The sequence below is a fragment of the Parambassis ranga genome, chromosome 1 (genome assembly GCF_900634625.1).
Source record: "Parambassis ranga chromosome 1, fParRan2.1, whole genome shotgun sequence".
In the NCBI taxonomy this organism is placed as follows: domain Eukaryota; kingdom Metazoa; phylum Chordata; class Actinopteri; family Ambassidae; genus Parambassis; species Parambassis ranga.
This window is the reverse complement of record NC_041022.1, coordinates 481,664-502,692: the sequence shown is the minus strand read 5'-3', so window position 1 is coordinate 502,692 and position 21,029 is coordinate 481,664. Positions and strand designations below refer to the sequence as shown.

Sequence of the window (21,029 nt, the reverse complement as noted above, 5' to 3'; positions counted from 1 at the left end):
GACGGCTTATATTTTCCCGTCAGCCAAAACATCTGAGCCTTGACTGAGAAGTGGGAACTTGGGTGTGTTCGCGCCCAAACTCAGTGCTGTTTGTGCGATAAGGCATTAAATTCAGTATGTTGTTGTTTAAGATGTTCAAGGATGTCTGCTGTAGGGTACACAGAGTCCCTGAAGAGAACTCATCCCTGAACCGGTGAAAAGAAGGACTGAAGGATCTAGTTTTCATTCTTCTCTGCTCCCATCCTGACCTGAAGACCATGCTGTTCAGCTCCCCCGTCTGCCTCTGCTGGATTTCTGTGTCTGTCCTCCTGCATGGATCTGAGGCCTTCGCTTCCACCATCTCAAACAAAAACCAGCTTACAAATGTGTCAGACTTGGAGTCACCTTTTCTTCAGCTGAGGGCAAGTCTTCCGTCCTTCTCACAGCCGATCCGCCCTTACACTCTCCTGAGCAGCGCTGATGACTACCACCACATGCCCAAACCCAGGCACCGCCGGCGCTCTCGCCTCATGCGTCTTCTGGGATCCTCTTTTGACCCATTCTGGGTGTCCATAGATCAGCCGTCTGAGGGACCTTTGCTGCAAGGAGACGCTCTGCTCGCCAGTTCACCCAGGAAGTTTAACATGAGTGCATCTCAGGAGGTGAGAAAGGCTGCAGCAAAGCATCAACAAAGGCTGGAAAAGGAGGCAGCAGGGCTGGATCTCAGCTCTCTGCCCTCAGATGTTGCCACTTCAGTCAGAGCCTGGTTGGTGCGCTCAGCAACATGTGAATTACACCACCAGTGGGTAGATCTGGGCCCAACTTTCTGGCCACGCTGGCTGAGACGGACTGACTGCGGAGGGCCAGATGGAGAGCGAAGTTGCTCCTTTCCCAGCGGGATGGAGTGTGTGCGAGCTCAAACGGCGCACATAAAAATCCTGGCTTGGCACTGCATAGAAGCCAGAGATGAAGGCGAGGGAGGCGTCAGGGCCGACAGCAGCACTGAGATGGAGACGGGTGAAGGGATGAAAAGGTGTTCATGGAGACAAGTACCTTATCCCGTGGTCACTGCTTGCATGTGTTCATGTAAATGAATGTTTTTCTACCTGAGAAGGTTTTTCATGCCACAGTTCTCAGCCCAGAGGAACATGGCGACTTTGATGACCTATACATAAAATACTGAGCAGACCTCCCAGCCTCTTTCTCATTTTTCTTATGCTTCAATTTCCAACCATTTGTCAGCCAGTCCAATATTTTGTGTGGCCTTTGCTACATTCAAGTCTATGGGAAATTCTACAGTCAGAATTACCGGTGTGTTGACAGAAATCTGTGACTGCAGATTTTGTTTCTCTTTGTTTTTCTTTGTTTATCACACAAATACATGTTTTTTACCCAAAAAATCTGTTTCTTTAATAAAGTTTCAGATGCAAATTCAAAGTGGTTTTAATGTCTCCTGTCGCTGTCTCCTGTCCTCTCCTTTCCAGAGACATACAACAAACACATGTTTACAACAGAAATGTCCTGCTGCCAGTAGGTGGCGCTGTGACGGTATCATCCTATTAGCATATATATCTGTTCAGACTCGGGTCCATAGCAGTACTGTGAGATTGTGTCCACATGGCATGAAGCATGTTGGAGGTACTGCAGAAAATACGGCGTTTCTCTGTAATGGCGAATGGTCAACTTTGAGGCCACGCCCCCGCCACACCGTCACACTTGGAATGCGCTTTTTGTCTTGTCTCCTTTGATGGCATCAGTGGACTGTTGACATGGCAACGTACCATGCTAAAAACAAAGGGGCTACACGTTAAGGGGCGCTATAGAGCCATCTTCCCATGTGCGTTTCAAAAGTCAGCAAATGTCCAAATTTTTCAGCCGAATGAATTTTTCTACCTAGTTCGGTGAGTTTGGGGCAGGTTAAGGCCTCTGAGAAGGCTAACTAGGGGAAAAATAAGAATCCCTAGGGTTTCAATAGCGCTCTCGCACGTTTCGTGCTCGGGCACTAATTGTGCAAAACAATTTCTGAATTCCGAGGCGCCCTAAATGCAGCAGCCGTCTGGCTACATACTCAACGGAGTGCTACGTTCACGTTCCACAGACAAGATGGCAGCTTCATTGGAAGACGAATTTGAAGATGCGCCCGATGTGGAACCATTAGAACCAACTTTAAAGAACATCATCGAGCAGAAGTCTTTAAAATGGATATTTGTTGGCGGGAAGGGCGGTGTTGGTAAAACGACGTGTAGGTGAGTTACAGGGGAATGCTAATGATCCTCCTGATGCTGAATCAGGGTAACAACATTGCTAGCTAACACAGATTAGCTGTAAGTTGACGTGGATCATTCACGGTGATTGAGTAAAGTCTGTTACTGCACCACAGTGAGAATCCAGTAGGTGTTAGCGTAATATATCAATAGTGTCTAGTGCGGAAACATCACTGTTACTTTTTACGACAGGTAGATTAGCTTCAGATTTTGCCGGGTAGCTTAATGCTGTCCAGCACCGTCACTAGCTAATGTTAGCCAGCTGACACATGGAAACATCATTTTCTTAACTGGTTTGATAATAAATGTGCAAGACGACGCCGACATTCTGTCTTTAACACTTCTCTTCTTTATTTAACGATCTTACATGGCGTTAGCTTGTAACTAAGCTTATTAGCAATCAAGCTAACCCACCGGGTAAAGTGTGCTGTAGCTAGCGTTAGCTGTCAGATAGCTCACAGCTCGTACAGAGCAGGGTCGTGTTTGTTTGATAAAATTACCGTCAAAAGCAAACATATAAATGTAAATGTCTCACTGGAGTGAAAATGATGATTGTGTGTATGTACTTAAAAAGTGTAACAAACAGAACGTCATAGCCTGACCAGCATAACAACAAGCCTTCTGGCTGTCCCCCTTCCCAGCTGTAGTCTGGCTGTCCAGCTGGCTGCTGTTCGGGAGAGCGTCCTTATCATCTCCACAGATCCTGCCCATAACATCTCTGACGCGTTTGACCAGAAGTTCTCAAAGGTGCCTACAAAGGTCAAAGGCTATGACAACCTGTTTGCAATGGTAAGTCACACACTGCGCTTTGAGAGCGCTCAGCATCTGAAGGATTTTACAGGGAATGGGAGCGATATAACCACATGAAGTAGAGAAAACTCCTGGATGAGGATCAATAAACATTTCTGTAACATGCACACCCTATTTTTGTTATTAACAGGTGCGATTGTCAAATCCAAAGCATAGGACATTTTCGTTTTGTCTCCTAAAATGGAGATAAAAACAAAGATGTTCTTTTATGTAGTTTTTGAAAAATGAGCTCATGATCCACATGTGAGCCTCACAAGCACCATTTCGCAACAAACGGAATTGCTGGAAGGCATTAAAACATCCACGGACCAGTTCAGCTGTGCTGATTCGTATGTTTGTTTTCTTCTGTGTGTGAATGCAGGAGATTGACCCAAGCCTCGGGGTGGCAGAGCTGCCAGATGAGTTCTTTGAAGAGGACAACATGCTCAGCATGGGCAAGAAGATGATGCAGGAGGCCATGAGCGCTTTCCCCGGCATTGATGAGGCCATGAGCTACGCAGAGGTCATGAGGTAACACTCTGATGTTTTTTCTCTGTTTACTTTCTGCTGTACCACAACTGAACTGAGGACTCACTCAGCATTGTTGTGTGCCTCAGGTTAGTGAAGGGCATGAACTTCTCAGTGGTGGTCTTTGACACTGCCCCTACTGGCCACACCCTGCGACTGCTCAACTTTCCCACCATTGTGGAGCGAGGTTTGGGCCGCCTCATGCAGATCAAGAACCAGATCAGCCCCTTCATCTCTCAGGTGAGGATGAGTTAAAGTTTCTACATGAAACAGTTTCTGTCACTGAAGCTCTGACTTGTCGACTCTTTTGCTTTTTGTAGATGTGTAACATGCTCGGCCTGGGTGACATGAACGCAGACCAGCTTGCCTCCAAGCTGGAAGAAACGCTGCCAGTCATTCGTTCAGTCAGTGAGCAGTTTAAAGATCCTGTAAGTCACGCACTGTTTCAGTCCTAACACACATGCATCGTCTTTATTTCAAACTAACATCTATGTATTTCTCCTTGTATGTGGTGTTCCTACATACAAACACTACAACTCTGTAGTTGATCCCTTCTTCACACAATAATATAATAATGTTTATGATGGCGTTGTGTTTGATACAGAAGATGTTGTGAAGTGAGTGTTGTTCTGTATCAGTCCCTGCGCCATGTGAATGCAGCGTGGCCTTGCTGCACATGTGTGTGTCTTTAAACTCCTCCCAGTTTATGCTGCTGTGTTGTGAAGAAGTGTAGTTCTTAGGGGTGGGACGGTTCAGGAAAAAAATCCGAACCGTTCTGTACGCGTTTCGGTTTGGGGCGAGTGTTCTGTTTGGTTCTGGACATGCGCATCAAGTAATGCAGGGAGGCATTTTTACCACAGCATAGAGACGAGTGTTTCCAACTTGGCGTCTCTCTCGCTACATTTGGCGGCTTTCCAAACCTTTTTTTATCAAAAGCAACTAGTGACTCTCGTCCAATCGTGAGCAAAGCTGCCGAAGGTCCCGTCAGTGTTTACAGAGCGGGGTGTAAACGGCATATTTCAATGGCAAAAATTAAATAAAAACGCATGCATCAGTACCGTTAGCATTGCATAGCTTAGCATAGTCATAGAGTTCAGGCTGTGTGTCTGTGTGTGTGTGTGTGCATCGTGCCTCTGTGCCAGCAGCAGTGAGTTATAACGCTGCAGAGACAGAAATGACCTGCTGCGTGCAAATAAGATAGATAACATGACCTCAACATTGTGACCCGAACCAAACCGAAAACCGTGACCTCAGAACCGTGATACAACCCGACCCGTGGATTTGGTGAACCGGTCCACCCCTAGTTTTATAACAACACAGTTGCAAATTTTGGTACACAAAATATATATTAATATATATTTTAGTAGATATGTCCCCATGTTTTCTAGGCAGGGTTTAGTTGGACCTCAGACAAAAGCAGCACTCTGATTTCTGCTATTAATCATTGTACAGTATGATGTGTTATTAGCATCATGGAGTTTGTCTGCTATATATTTGTTTCACTCCTGAATTACTGGACGTCAGGGTTTGTGTTTTCTGGGGTTAATAATAATGTGTGATGTAACGCTCCCTCTCCTTTCTCCCATTAGGAGCAGACCACGTTCATCTGTGTGTGTATCGCTGAGTTCCTGTCACTCTACGAAACGGAGCGCCTCATCCAGGAGCTGGCAAAGTGTCGCATCGACACGCACAACATCATCGTTAACCAGCTTGTCTTTCCCGACGCGGAGAGGCCGTGCAAAATGTGTGAAGCTCGTCACAAAATCCAGTCTAAGTATTTAGATCAGGTACGAGCATACGAGTGGCATTATGGAGACGTTGTTGTTATTTGCTGGTAAACGCCTCCATTCACTGTCTTCCCCCTCAGATGGAGGACCTTTATGAGGACTTTCACATAGTGAAGTTACCGCTTCTGCCCCATGAAGTTCGAGGGGCCGACAAGGTCAACACATTCTCTAAGCAACTTCTGGAACCCTACAAACCCCCAAACAAGTGATCTCCCTACCTGCAGGACCTCCTCCTCTCCCTCCCTCCCCCCTGCTCCTCCCCCTCTCTGCCTCCCTGCAGACAACACCTCTGCAGTCTGAACTCACCTTCTCTGAGCTCCCCTTCCCACCAACCAGCCTCAAACCCTGCAGAAACAGCCTCAAGACGATCCACTTAGTCCTCATCTACGCCATCTACAGCAGAGCACTTCAAGGGGAGCTGATGTCCCACAAACACACAGTCATACAGACCCCACTGTAATGTCAGAGATAAGTCAGTATTTGTGTGCTGCCTTATTCTCCCTTCACGTTTCTCTCGTCTTCATATCCTACATTTAAACTTCTGTCCTCCTGCAGTGTTCCAGGATAAAGCAGCTTTCCGATGGTTGATGTTTACGCCTTGTTCATTCTCTGTGATAATGTGGCTGTGTGTGTTCTCCCATATGACTTAAAAAAAACCTCTACAGATTCAGGGCAGTGACGGCAGGGCAATGAAACAAGAAATATAGTAACTCCTGTTCTTAGGTGACACCATCTGAAAGGCGTCGGATCATCAGACTTCACTGTGATGCAGTAAATGGTAAATGCAGTTAGCCAAACTAAAAGGTCAAAATCCAAAACTCAAGAGAGGATCAGGGCCGGCATGAAGAAAGTTTGTGAGTCCTGACTTTATGTTTTTCATGGTTTAAAGTCAGATGTTTTTTTGTTTTTCTGGTTTGATTTTAAATCCAGAATTTAGAATTTTTACTGTTAAGAGAAAAAAAATCAGACTTCTCAGTTTAAAAAAAGATCATTTCTGATTTTAAAATCACATTTCTGAATAAAACACAGAATAGTCAGAACTCTAAAGGAAGCTCCATCTCATTTTAAAGTCATACGTTTGAGGAAAAAGAAAGTTCCAAGTTGAGACGCTGAACTTGTATCTTTGAGCTCTCGGCTCTTGTCTTTCATAAAAGCTTCATGTGTGGCGTTGTCATTGTTTATTGGCCGTTGTCATGACTTCAGGTGGAGACACTACTGGTCTTATGAAGCGAATGTGTGATGTGACTACAGATGTTTGACTGGAAGCTCAAAGAGTCGCCTGACGCTGCTGGACTCCCAGTTAAAGTTCCCACAGTGCTCAGAGAACTCGCCCTGCGCCCTTCAAACGTCCTGTGTCCATCCTGGTTACTGAGAACTTTATGGGAACACTATGGAAAGACATCAGGAGCCTTATTTAGTGCATTGTTAATTAATGAATATATATATTGAATGTTGCTTGATCAAGTGTTTGAACAGATTGAACATCTTTACCTAGTGATTGAGTACTGGACTCTGATTGGCTGAACCCATCAGTTTAATCAATCCAAAGCATCACCCGCCCTCTGTGTCACTGAATGCTTTTCAGAATCTGTTTTCTATAGAGTTTCTTTAAATTATATTGCGAGTGTTAATTAAAACAAACTTGCTTCAGCTGAGAGCCTGTTGTGGTGCTTTTCCTTGTGGTCTGTCCGTTAATTGAAGAGGACTGGAGATTAACCTTCAGGAGCAACAAACACGCCTCCTGCTGAAGCTGGTGCAAAGCATCAGCTGAACTCCACGTATGAAAAATGTTTGTAAAAAGCCTCTAATGCATGAACAGGGTTTGTTCTTTGTTATTTTTAGCCGCAACACGCAGTAATTACAGACCTGTACCCGCCAACAATTGGTTGTTGTTTTCATATCACTTAACACGAAAGTTCGCCATGGTCCACTTGCTCCTGTTCCATAGCTCCCCGCTGCACTGCACGGTCCTGTGCGCTCCTCGGGCCCCGGCGCTGCGGCCTGTCGCTTGTGGTCCATCACCGAGCAGCGCTGTCCCGGTCGGGGGCCGCGCTAACGAGCTCCTCCTCCTCCTCGTTTTGGGGGATTTACCCCGGGGCGCACTGACCACTGGACGCACCGAGGAGGCACCGAAGGATTACTGCCATCATGCAGCCGACCGAGCCTCGAGTTAACGGAGCTGACACCAGAGGAGATCAGAGTTATGAGCTCTGTGGAAAAAACACACTAATCACAGCGAGGCACGGAGAGGACGATACATGGAAGGATGAATTCACTTCTCACAGTGCGCCAATTACGCACGGAGATGATTTAACACCGCTACAAAAGGTAAGAGCACGCTGTGGTGAGATATTTACAGTCATGCTGTAACAAAACAATAAAGTTTAAGATCAATAGAAAGTTATTAAGTGTGAGTACCTTGTTTATTAACCAAGCTCTGATGTGGGACGCTTCCAACAGCTCTTTTATTACTCTGAGGACCTGCTCACCATCTGTCCCTCATGACTGTCACCTACACGGCCAGAGTCGCTAACGCCCGATTCTGTGGCTTCTCCAAACTGCTGCTGGCCTGGAAAGGCAGCATCTACAAGGTGCTCTACAAGGAGTTCCTGGCGTTCTTTGCCATGTACACAGCCATCAGCATCACGTACAGGTGAGGAGGCACAGAGGACTGCGCTCTCACTGTATGTCAGAAACAGTCCAGGAATAATAAAAAGTAAACTTCAAACATTTCCCTGTGCTGAAGGTTTTTCCTCTATGATGACCAGAAGAGGTATTTTGAAAAGCTGGCAATTTATTGCAACCACTACGCCAGTCTCATCCCCATGTCCTTCGTACTGGGTAAGACCACTTGTCATGTCATATATCGCGCTTATTTTAGCAATGTTTTATTATGGGAGAGCTTTTCAACGAAATATTTCCAGACTGTGTGCACAGAGCTGTGCTCAAAGCCCTGATGGGATATAGGATTAGTATTTTAGAAGGAAAGAGTGATATCATCTAAGAGTTACAGTGCTGATTGTTGTGTTTTCATGGATCTAACTCACTTTAGTAGAAGTTCAGTACAAAAAATAGATGAAAATATACTTTTGCACAAAGTTTTTAGAATTGTCCATTTGAAATGGATATTTACTGGATATGGTGCATTTAGTAAGAAGACACAACGTCCGACTTCATTTGTCTGAGTTTGTCTTGAGAAGACATTGTGAAACATTAACATAAAGAAGTTTTATTACATGGCTGACCCCTCAGGCCACTTTCTGCCACCCTGAAATCAGCATATAACAGAAGGTCCAGTCCATCTTTGCAGGTCTGACTGAGCGCCTGTGCCTGGTCTCATTATTTGCTGTTTGCAGGTTTCTATGTGACCCTGGTTGTGAACCGGTGGTGGAACCAGTACACAAGCATCCCGCTCCCTGACAGACTCATGTGCGTCCTGTCAGGAGGCCTCCAGGGCAGCGACGAGAGAGGCCGCCTGCTAAGACGCACCATGATGCGCTACGCCAGCCTGTCAGCCCTGCTCATCCTGCGCTCCGTCAGCACCGCTGTCTTCAAGCGCTTCCCCACCATGGACCATGTGGTGGAGGCTGGTGAGAGACACTGAGCTGCTTTTCATCATATTTTTGTCCACTGATCATAAGCAGCAGAGTGTTGTAATCCATCACACTCATGTGTTTGTCATGAGTGTGTGATGTTTGCTCTCCTGTACATTCTCTACAGCAGCGAGTGCAGAAGAAATCACAAGGACAGGCAGATCCTGAAATGCACCGCTGATAATAATAAGCTGTCATGAGATTATGTGACAGTCCTCTCCTCTGAGCATGCAGCAGTAACTGGTGGAAGGTTTGCACTGTGAATAAGAGTCAGAGATGTCAACAAAGATTTAGCTGAATATAACGACATACACTGGCTGACATAAGTCCCACACACACACAGTAACTTCATCTGTTCATTATCAGTATTTCTAATCACTTATTTGTTCTAATTAATGGTTCATTTTAATATCGAGAGACTTCACATTAATAACAGGGTGCAAAATGAAACCATCAAAGAGTGCCATGATGTTAGAAGCTTAGTGAAGCCCATGACCTCTGTCTTTACAAGGACAAAAGTCTGGTCTCATTTTCATATGACTCATATGACCAATCACATGTTAGAGCTTCACCTGTGACAAATGGTGTAATGAACACATTCTCAGTGTGTTTAAAAGGACCAGAACACTAGACCTTCGTATGAACAACATGCCAAAGATTCACCCACAGAACAAACTGCTGATCATCCAGAGCCTGAAGACCCAGTCTGCTGCTGAGGAGGCAGAACTCTTTCTGTATCTGAACGGCGAGTCAATAGGACACGAAAAAGATTTGAAGAAACTGGTGACGTTCATCACAAGGTCAGGAGGACCCTGTAAGACAACTGCTCGAGGTCACCGCTTGTTGGTTCGACCCTCCAAGCCCAATCCTTTTTAACTGCAGCAGAGCTAAATAAGGCCTGGACACCACAAAACCACGTATGCACAAGAACATTTAGTCGAATTCTTCCACACAGTGGTCTCCATAGGAGACTTAGTGCTAGGAAACTGGCATGACAGATGAGACAACAAAAGGCGTGTTGTATTTGCCATGGCCCACAGCTTGCATGGAGGATGGACAGAGGAAACGTGGCAGAAGATTTTCTGATGAATCATCAATTGAACTGCATCCCAATCGCCGCAAATATTGCAGCAGACCTGTTGGAACCCGTATGGACCCCAGGTTCACACAGAAAACAGTCAAGTTTAGTGGAGGGAAAATCACGGTTTCCACACACCAAACCACAAGAGAATGCAAATTTGGGACAAGACTTCTGTCAGCCAGTGGATATATTGATCCCACCTTCCTCCTTTACTGTGTGACAAATTTGGACTTGTTCTGCAGGATTCATGACGAGAGAGGAGCGAAAGAAGTTCGAGGGTCTCCACTCTCCATACAACAAATACTGGATCCCCTGCGTTTGGTTCACCAACCTGGCTGCTCTGGCCCGCTGTGAGGGCCGGATCAAAGACGATCACACACTCAAACTGCTGCTGGAGGTGCAACATTACAATGACTACAGTCCATGTTGTGTCTTCACACAGATAAAAAGATACCAAAGCTCTTTCTGTGTGTGAACAGGAGCTGAATGGGTTCAGAGGGAAGTGCAGCATGCTGTTTCACTACGACATGATCAGCGTGCCTCTGGTCTACACTCAGGTGAGTGCTGACTTACACACATCTGTAAACACTAGTCCAGCACAAATAGAGGTGCTGCTTTCTAGCAGGAAAGGTGGGCAGATGCCCAACATCTTTAAACTACAGCAGTACAAAGTTAGTAATGATGGTAGGAGACTTCTCTAAGAGGGCCCTGCCTGACTGTTGTTAAGTATTTCTGAGGATGATAAAATGATGTTTTTTGGCTGTTATTATCAATATTATTTATAGCATGGTGCAATGGTGATGGACACTGGTTGGAGGGACCCCCTGTGAATATTTGCACAGGCCCTCCCAGCAGACTATAGAGGCGCCTAAGAGCTCAGGTAGCATTTCAATCAGGAGAGACTGAGGTGATTGGATGAGGAGAAAATAGTAGGCCCAGGTCGTGATGTCCAGCATCCGAAAAGGGAGGAAAGGACAGGAGGTGAGGCCGCTTAATCAGGAATCCCCCCCGGGTCTAGACCTGGTGGTGGTGAAGCAGCGGATAGGATGTTCTGCACGGTTGTGGAACTGGTGGTGCTTGGGGTGGAGGAGGGTCGATCTGAAGGACAGCTGGAGAGAGACGAAAAACGTTGAAATGATTTGCTGAGCTGTGATTGGGCAGGAGAGGGACGGATCGACAGCTGATTGGTGGGGAGGTGCTCTATATTAACCAGACTGAGAGAAAAGGGATGAGGGAGAAGGAGATAAAGTGTGTGGAGGATGAAGACGGAGAGATCGGAGTGGCGGTTGGAAATGAGAGACGAGAGATGTGAAGGGTAGTCTTCCTGATTGAACGTGCGCTAAGAGCTTCATTACTGTGGATTTGTGGGCTGCAGCGTCGTCCTTGTAGAAGAGCACTCCTCTTCTTCACACGCTGAACCTCTCAAGATATTAGCGTAGCAGCAACCAAAAGCGTGACCCTCTTCATCATCAGCATCCTCCTTATCTCACCTGGATGTGGACCTCACAACAGTCCAGGAGCTGCAGGTCTCTCAGGTCCCTTGGTGGTTTGTTGGGGACAGCAGGATGTTTGTGACATCAGTTTATGTCTGTCTGTCTCTCAGGTGGTGACTTTGGCGGTGTACAGTTTTTTTCTGGTGTGTCTGATTGGCCGTCAGTTCCTGGACCCCAACCAAGGGTATCCAGGTCATGACCTCGACCTCTACGTGCCCATCTTCACCCTGCTGCAGTTCTTCTTCTACGCAGGATGGCTCAAGGTCAGATAGAGGGCAGTGTAAACATGAAAACACCATCAGTGCTTTCTGTTGTTTCCTGGTTATATTTTTTGAACGTTGTCCTGCAGGTCGCGGAGCAGCTGATCAACCCGTTTGGAGAAGATGACGATGACTTTGAGACCAACTGGCTGATAGACAGAAACTTCCAGGTGCTGTTTGTATTTAGTCACTTCTGCTTATTATGCATCTTTGGCATGAAATCCTTACTTTAGATCATGGTGTCTGTTTAAACTTCCTTCCACAGGTGTCCATGATGGCGGTGGATGAGATGTATGGAGATCTGCCGATGATGGAAAGAGATCGTTACTGGAACGACTCCAATCCCCGGCCGCCGTACACTGCCGCCACTCTTTTCGTTCTCCGTAAACCCTCCTTTCAGGGGTCCACGTTTGACATGGCGTAAGTTTCTGTGTTTTACCTTCCTCTTTTTACGCACTCCATTTCTGACTGTGACACTGTGGAATGTCCCTTTATGGTGGGAAGATCTGGGGAGTGAAAATGAAAGTAAAAAAGTAGTAGAAAGCAATTTGAGTGACATCACTGTGACATCACAGGATCCCTAAGGAGGAGATGCACTTTCAGCCTCTGGAAGACATCGCTGAGAACTTGGAGGAGTCGGGAACTCGACATCCAAACATGGCCCTTTTCAACCGGCTCCTCAATGCAGCTCCTTCACCCACCGGCCTCATGGGAGGGGCGCTCCGCCGCACCTCTGCCCAGCTCCAGAGGCTACGCCACTTCCCCAGCATCGACCACTGCACCAGTGATGATGATGATGAGGACAGCTGTAAAATAGGTAAAGGGGGGTCTCTGCCATCAGGGCTGGGGCAGGAGACTCAGAGCACTGTGTGCAGCTTCAGGGAGGATAAGAGCGCCAGAACGCCTCTGCTGGACGTTCAGTTTGGGGCGGAGCAGGACAGAGGGAACCCTGCAGCCAAAGAGAAAAAGGAGGTGAGTGGAGCGGAGGGGAGAAGTGAGGAGGAGATGCTGACACAGGAGGAAGGAGGGAAAGGAGACACAGGGGAGACCTCCAGAGCTCCAGCGTCACTGCTTCCTCCACCACCTCAGTCCTCCAGAGAGACGGCGCCTCGGCCATTGTCCGGCATTGCCATCACCTCCCATCCACACTCCGCTTTCCTGTTTCACCCAGCTGCACATTCCAGCCTGGAGCACTGCAGCTCTCAGCCGGCTATCAACCACAGCCGGGCTCTGCCCCACATGCCCAGACCTCCCTTTGGTGGAAAAAAGATGTCCTACCTCACTGTGCCCTCTCATGATGAGCCTCAGCGCTTCCGCAGCGTGAGCATGGGGTCAGAGCTCACGGGGTCGTAGGTGATGTTCCCATGAACTTCTGATGGTTTGACACCTCGGTGTTTGATTCAATGCACGCTTTCATGACAGGAATGAGTCAAATGAAACATCCGGTCTTACTCTGAGTCAAAGGCCACACAGTTTTAAATTTATAGAACATATCCTTTTGTCATAAAACCTCCTCTAACCTGTTCTGTATTCACCCCTGCAAGCACACATTTATTTTCAGCACAACTCAGCATGGGCACTGGGAGCTAGGGGGAAACTGGACCTTCGACTTCTTTAAAAAGAGACCCCAGAAATTTTAATTCACACATTTTATTTAACATGTATTAAGTCTTATAATCTTTTTACATTGATCACAAAAGACAGACCCTATGCATGGTGTTACTTTTGTTTTGTTTTACAAAAATCATGTAAATAGAATCATTTATAATGTGTTATAAATAATGAACTGAATGAGATAAGAGTTTAACATGTCATTGTTTTGTATTATTGCTGATGAAATTTGTATCTTACCTGCGAGGGATATATTTATAAATACAACGAATGGACAATCAGACAGTCTGGTGGTTATTTACACATGAAGTTATGATTGCTTATGAATTTGAAAATGTCCATCTAGTACCAACTTTGTCCAGCAGGTGGCGATAGCACCAAACCAAAAGCAGCACATAACAGCAACATCCACAGCTCCTTCTATTGATTCGCCTCCTGCTCATGAGTGGGCCGGGCTGTTCCTACACAAGTGAAGGAGGCCCTACCTGGGCCCCAGCCGGAGGGAGAGCCCCCTCCTGGCCTGGGTGGACTGCCTCTGCTTAGCCAGGAAAGACTGAGGCATGCCTGGAGCTCCAGAGTCCTCACACAGGCTGTGTTGCTGCAAGAATGGAAACAGTGTGATGTATTCATTTGTCAGCCAAAGCTACCACACCTCAAGAACACTGCTGCACTTTAGTGCTGAAATCAACATTTAAAGTGCAGCTACACAACATTTCTCATTTTAAATAAGAAGCCAACACAGCCATGAGGCCTCAGATCACAGCATCACCTCGCTGGTATGAGAACTGCCATTCCTGAGGAACCGTGTCATAAGCCATGCTACAGTCAGCACTGTTTTGGCCATATCTGCACAAAATCACCTCATATATGGAAAAATATAACGTAATCAACACTGACAAAAAAAAAACTGTTTCCTTGTCAACACTGTAAACAGAGTCTATGGACACCTCCTGCAGGTGCTTTCAAAAGGTAGATGTCACTGACTGTGCATGGTGTGGATGCACACACACACACACACACACACACACCATGCACAGAGAAACCTATATTTTCAAAACACCTGTGGGTATGTGGGCCTCAGGGCACACGTTTCAGGCACATTAACCCTTTGCACAGCATTTCACTTTCAATGCTTGTTTCAGAGTTAATACTCTGGATTTATTTTGAATGGACACAGACACCTACAGCCCTGATTACTTCTTCTTTACAGATAAGAAATGATTGATGATGCTGACGCTTGTTTTTTCTTGTATGTAGACATTGCCTCTGTGTGCAGGGCCCAAGTAAGTAGTGTGCAAGAATGTCTGTGTCCAGCCAAAGCTACAGCCCTTCATGGAGCAGTAGCATCATTATATTGATATTCTAATGTTTTCAGATTTCAGTAATGTAGCTTGAGTTTAATATTGCTTCAATTTCCCTCACCATGCTTTGCCAGGCTGTCAGGATCAGGGTCTCCTCTTGTTCCTGTCTGGACCTCATTTTTTCACAGTCCTGCAGCTGGGACAATTTAAAGAGTCTTTCACCTGATCAAACTAACACAACAACACTAAACAAAGGCTCAGCACAACCACAGAAGTGCCAGAGACGGTCACTCACTCACCTCTGAGGCAGCGGCCTTTGTGCTGTCCAACAGACTGGCCTCCTTCTTGCTGCTCATGGTTCATAAAGATCACAGCACAGAAACAAACCAGAGCGGACAACCACCATTTGCGTGACTGTCCAGCAGCAGCAGCAGCAGCAGCGGCGGCGGCGGCCCTGTGACCTGCTCCGTCTGTCTGCAGCTCAGTTTCTGCTCGTGGCTGTTTTGCAGCAGAGGCCCTTTTGTGTTGTGGTGTGACAGACGGAACAATATGGAGAGGTGCTGCAGGCTTAAGTGCTCTGGCTCCTCGCCACAGTCAAAGATGCCATCCTGCTGACTCGGACACATTCACAGCGGAGCAAGTCAGCCACCGGCCAGGGGATTATAGGAGGTAAGGACCCAAGCACAATGCAATTAGCTGCACGGCACAGGGTTTTTCTGTTTGTGTTTTGTTTGTCAGTCAGTCAGCATCCTGTCATATCAGTTTGATGTTTCCTCATCCATCAGTTGTTACACACATTTGTTTGTCTGTTTAGTCATTGCTGGTTTCAGTGACCTAGAAATACTGTGATTCCCCTTATGATCACTTGACCAGCTTCAAAGAGAAGCACTATCTGCATATCAGGGCCAGATCAGCGGCTCACTTTTCACCCCAGACCTCTAATGTGTGTCTCTCCTGGAGTCTTTTTTTGTCTAACAAAGGTCAACCCATTCCAGTTTTTATGCTGGCTTCAGGGGAAATGTGGTTTATGCTTCTGTCATTAAGTGTGAAAACACAAGTGTGTGGGGGAGGATTTCAAAGAAGTGTGTGTTTCTCTGGAACCAGGAGAACTGAGGTCAGCAGGCAGACTTACTGAAACTCTCTCTCTCGACTGAGACTCTGCTCCTCACGAATGCTCAGACCGTGCTTACCACACGGAAACATGTATGTTTACACATCCCTCAGTTTGTACAGCTACTTTCAGTTTGTGTAAAGTAAAATAAACAACGTGGAGAGACAAAAAATGTGGGAAGACAGGAAACGTTCATAGATACGTTTCTTGGAATCTGAAACCCTCGAATGTTTATAGTGCTGCGAGAGATGTGGCTCACAGGACGGCACAGGGCTGCAGATTCCTGTTCGCTAGCACTGGTCTGAACATCTGTTATGAAAGCTTCCTCGCACTGCGGCAGTTTCTCACCTGCAGCATCACAGACGGCTGTAGATCTCTGCTGCGTCTCAGTCAGAGCTGGAGCGCAGCGGCTGCCATTACTCATAAAAGCCCACTCACTACAGCTAAAGGGGTTTTATAGTTTTGATAAAAAAATCTACACAAAGAAAAGAGGACACAGCCAAATCCAACATGGAGACTTAAGTCAGAACATCAGCACCAGATGCACCTTACAGGTCAACCCTGGACCAGGAAGTGGACTTTGGACTGGGGTTGGTTACAGCAAACAGTTTGGGCCTTTTAGCAACATTACCAAAATTCCAGAGTGGAGTTTAATCTGCAAAGGGAAAGTCGTCTGAAATCACCACTTCTCTTTAAATATTTTCACATTCTGCCTGAATCTGATCAGAACTGATGGACACGAGCAGGAAAGAGAAGCATGGTGCATTCAGTCTGAAAACCATCAAAACAGGCTCCATGAGAAGGCTTTACCCGTGATGAGTTGGTCGGGTGAGAGTATAAGAAACTGGATTTAACAAAAATATAAGTGTACACCTGACAACATGTGTCTTTCTGTGTATAATCCACATGTTATATTGTTTTTGCCACTGTGAGCGTCATAAAGTTAATTTAACATTTAACCAAAAGGACAGCAGCAATATTTACATTGATTGACACACACACACACACACACACACACAACAAGCTGTACACAGTGTGTGTACAGCTTGTTGTGTGTGTGTGTGTAGCTGTGTGTACAGCTTGTTGTGTGTGTGTGTGTGTAGCTGTGCGTGTATTACGGGATCTAATGTTCTTCTTAAACTGGGTAAACACACACGTGACTCCAGTGTTTGTTGTACCATTTGTAACCTTGTACTTTCACATTTGTTTTTGTCTGCTGTGTGTGTGTGTGTGTGTGTGTGTGTGTGTGTGTTTCGGGCACTCCCTGTCTTACACACCCTGCTTCACCAAGAAGTGCATAAGGACCTGTCTGTCTCGTTCTCCCTGTGTGTGTGTGTATCAGCTCTGTCTGTTACAGACTGGTTCAATCTTTCTGAACACACACACACACACACACACACACACACACACACACACACACACACACACACGTTGCACAGCTGTCTTTGTGAGATGATCATTGATGTAATTTCATTTCTAGCCCCTCACTTTAACCATCACAAGTCGTCACCCTCAGAGCGTCTCAGAGCGTTCCTAGAGCGTCTAAAACATTGTGGACTGGTCAAAGTGTCCTCACCTCAGTGTTCATCTGCTGCTCACTCACTACAAACACACACAGTACACTGCAGGGATTTAGTTTAGACCAGACCTTATCAGCATGTTGTCTGATTGTCTGGTCCAGAGTGATTCAGCTGTTTGTCAATGGTCTGTTTGACACTAATGTTATCAAGATGTGTGGCAGTAGAAGAACTTGTAAAGTGTGTGTGTGTGTGTGTGTGTGTCTGTGTGTGTGTGTGTGTGCAGGTTAAAATCAGATTTTTTTCCCAACTTGAAGAAAGACGTTGACATTGTGAGAGCCCTTATCGATGCCTCCATGCTGAGCTCTGACCTCCTGGTTGGAAACAGCAGTGAGTACCTGAGTGATGCCTCCAGGAGGCTGCAGGAGTTAAATATCTGTGATTTTGATTATTTTCTTGCTTCAACATGAGCACAATAAGGACTAATCTGTTCATGAGGTTTTCACTCTGCTGGCATCAGATGACACTTATATAATTCTGTACCAAGTTATATTTAACACCAACAATCTACTCAGATGTGCTTCCAAAGGATCATGTTGTAAAATCTAATTAAACAGACTCCATGGCTAATGCGGATCATTTTTTAAATATTTGTTTTGGCCAAAGAATGATCTGTGGGTGGAGGTGAAAACGCTCTCCTCCTTAAGTTCTGGTGTGATCCTCAGCCAAGAGCCTGGCTGTGTGAAAGTCAGAGTCCTCAGAGTGTTTACAGCTGATCACCGCCTGACCCCCGCCTGCTGCAGCCTCACAGCTTCCACACCGCTGTTTATGTCTGGACTGCAGCTCTTCACCAACAGGAGCAGCACAACATGTTTTCCCCCTGTGAGGATGTGAAAACTGGGCGGCCAGACTGCAGGTTATTTTCCAAGTCACCCTGAGGATGTTATTACTGAGGCTGAGCTGGAGCACACTGAGCCAGGGATCGTTTGAGACAGTTCGCTTGTGTCTGACCTTTTTCATCCTTAAATCACAACATTGATACTGAATCCTAGTTCTTCATGTTTGGTTAAGGACTGTTTAGAGAGGCTTACCCCACTGAGAACCCCTGCCTCTAAGCTGTGTGTTTACCTGTTTATCACAGCATTGATCATTTTCTATTAATAGTTATAAATACACAGAAACATACACCCTGACACACCCGGCACTGCGAGCAGATGGGGGGAGGTGGTGAGGACTGCTGCACTTGAGGGCCGAGGGGTGACTAGTACAGGGCCGACTCCCTGCCCTGACCTCCTCCTCCCTTTATTCCTCCCTCCTTGCCCTGCTCCCATGTCACCCGTGGGCTCCTTGATGGATGCTGACAGTAACGGCTGTCCGCTGTTCCCCCATCCATCCCCGCCCCACCCTCTCTTCCCTCCTCTCTCCTGCCCTCGCTTTTGGAAGCCGCTCGTCCCGTTGGCTTGGCTCGCAGCTTCCTGGGGGTCAAAATGTCTAAGCCTGGCTGTCAAAGGCACATCAGGACCGTGATCCACCTCCCATCCATGACTATTAGTCTCTGTGGTTCAGTTAATGTTTCCCAACAGTGCAGGCAAATCACTGCATGTCTCTGAAGAAGCCAAAAAAAGTAGTTATGTGCCAACTCACGTTAAAAACGACATTTTAGAGGTGAGTCAGTTTGACACCTGTGATAGGACGCCGATTGTGCAATGTATCACAAGTGAGATGAGCACCACATGTCAATTACTTTGTTTTAAACTAGGGTGTGTCTCCCAAACACACACACGCTCCTTACACACAATCCTCACTTCCTCTTGTGCAATTTTATAAATTACCGACAAAGGCTGAACTTGTTGAACTGGATAGAAGATGGCAGGTAATCAGCGCAGCAGCTCCACATGAGAATAAAAGTGGGACAAACACTCCTGACGTGGGTCAGTAATGATGAAGTAAACTTTACAAAACAGCAGAGGAGAGGGGGTGAAAGTAGAGGATGTCATCCTTCGGTAGAGACATGTATTATTCATGCTGTCAGCGGAGACGTTGGTGAAGTCACAAGAGTGTAAGTAATAGCGTGTGTCACATAAATCAACAGCAATGATGACCTCATTTTACCGCATAACTCCCACCGCCTACACACTGTTTAAGGAGCTCCAGATGCAAGAAGTTACACACACACACACACATTGAGAACCGTGCGTGTCTGCTTATGTTTCTCCTTTGTGGACTTGTCAAGAATAACCAAACAGAAGAATCTGTTTAACACTAGAATCACACTGGAGCCACCTTTACCTCCATTAATCCAGCTTCCAACGGCCTGCACAGTGTCCATATCCAGAGGTAGATAAAATTAACCATTAATGCGCCACGCAGCTGGAAATAAGGAAGGAGACCCAAGACCCAAGTCTTAACGATAGATTGCAACATGCTATACAACTAGTCAGCCTGGGAGCTAAAGACAAAAAGATAGACACATCACCCTTAAATTAAAGAGCGGATTCTAACTCAAACTCTCAGGTAGTCCAAAAAAACAACGATGAACATCTATGACATCACCCATAGATGTCTGATAGGATCCCTGTGGGGTTCTACGACAGTCAGCATATTGGCAGCATCTGACGCCCCCTAAATTCAATCTATATACAGGCGAAGAGGTGGAGCAAAAAGTCCTTGTATCAGGCTGTAAACGTGTTTATTTCTGCTGTAAAGTTGGTCATTTTTACACGGAGGTCTGTGTGGATTGACTCAGCTTTGGAGCCAGCCTCAAGTGGCCATTTCAGGAACTGCACTTTCTATGGCCCTGGAGATTGCTGCTGATCAATAGGTCATGTAGCCTGCCTTCTTCCATGTTAGTGGAAGGGACACAGACCCAGCTAAGAACTAAAAGCACCCCTCAAATACATGTTTCCCACAGATGGTTTGTGGCTTTTTTTATCCCGCTGGTTGGTGTTCATTGAACTATTGCTGGATTATAAAAGGGTTAAGTACTGATGCGGCTTCACCTCTTAGCCTGGTGGTGTGATTTTCCAACATGGCAGCACCCATAACTGTGATATTTTGTACAGTAGGTGAAGGCGGTAATGGTTAATATTTACCTCGGGGTTGACCGTCACACAACAATGGGCCATTTCAGTGCCATTAACAACCAACGGTGAAAGAATCCCAGAAGCAAACATTCACCAGACTCATCTGCACTAATGTGAGAGAGGGAAAAACACAGCTTCTCCAACACGTGTCTGGTACTTCCCTACAATCGTTGATTTATTATGATAAATAAATATGATAAATACAGCACAGAACCATAAAGAGGTGGATGAGTAGGCTACTTAGTCACTTTCCCCCAGCGCACACACTGCACACTGCTGTTGTTGTGTGGGTGTCTGTGCAGGTGTCGTACCTGGCAGCAGTGTCAAACACCCGTCCGTCTGCCCACACCACACCTGGCTGACACCGCAGACAACCTCATGGCAATAAACTCTCTCTCACACACAGACATGGGTGTACACAGCAACACACACCCACACAAACACACACAGCCACTGATCAGAGGATAACTGCAGCACAAGTCATTCCCATTGTCAAAACACAGACACACAGACAGACAGTAAGGCAGCAGCCAGCACTCATGCCACGCAAAACTGAAACCCACCGCCGCTCACCCTCCTTCCCAAGAGGAAAAAAACGTGAGCTTCATTTTCCCATGGCCTCACAGCCACAC

At 46.3% G+C, this 21,029-nt stretch overlaps 4 protein-coding genes across 4 annotated transcripts; 3 read left to right on the top strand and 1 right to left on the bottom strand.

Moving 5' to 3' along the window:
- Positions 1 to 42: 42 nt before the first annotated feature.
- LOC114437221 (noggin-like) lies at positions 43 to 1,284 on the top strand. Its single transcript, XM_028407778.1, has one exon. It carries the CDS (start codon positions 258 to 260, stop codon positions 1,071 to 1,073), a length of 816 nt encoding a protein of 271 aa, XP_028263579.1. The 5' UTR covers positions 43 to 257; the 3' UTR covers positions 1,074 to 1,284.
- A 749-nt stretch (positions 1,285 to 2,033) lies between these two features.
- get3 (guided entry of tail-anchored proteins factor 3, ATPase) lies at positions 2,034 to 6,513 on the top strand. The gene is made up of 7 exons (XM_028417179.1): positions 2,034 to 2,225; positions 2,885 to 3,032; positions 3,415 to 3,563; positions 3,650 to 3,800; positions 3,881 to 3,988; positions 5,150 to 5,347; positions 5,428 to 6,513. Exons 1-7 carry the CDS (start codon positions 2,083 to 2,085, stop codon positions 5,554 to 5,556), a joined length of 1,026 nt encoding a protein of 341 aa, XP_028272980.1. The 5' UTR covers positions 2,034 to 2,082; the 3' UTR covers positions 5,557 to 6,513.
- Positions 6,514 to 7,848: 1,335 nt separating this feature from the next.
- Positions 7,849 to 13,127, top strand: best2 (bestrophin 2). The gene is made up of 9 exons (XM_028409124.1): positions 7,849 to 8,000; positions 8,094 to 8,188; positions 8,704 to 8,937; positions 10,264 to 10,418; positions 10,501 to 10,578; positions 11,625 to 11,777; positions 11,864 to 11,944; positions 12,040 to 12,194; positions 12,350 to 13,127. The coding sequence occupies exons 1-9, from the start codon at positions 7,849 to 7,851 to the stop codon at positions 13,125 to 13,127; spliced, it is 1,881 nt and encodes a 626-aa protein (XP_028264925.1).
- Positions 13,128 to 13,682: 555 nt separating this feature from the next.
- Positions 13,683 to 15,375, bottom strand: LOC114442191 (protein Hook homolog 2-like). The gene is made up of 3 exons (XM_028415549.1): positions 14,986 to 15,375; positions 14,808 to 14,882; positions 13,683 to 13,983 (listed from the first exon to the last, which is right to left on the bottom strand). Exons 1-3 carry the CDS (start codon positions 15,040 to 15,042, stop codon positions 13,867 to 13,869), a joined length of 249 nt encoding a protein of 82 aa, XP_028271350.1. The 5' UTR covers positions 15,043 to 15,375; the 3' UTR covers positions 13,683 to 13,866.
- Between the last annotated feature and the right edge of the window lie 5,654 nt (positions 15,376 to 21,029).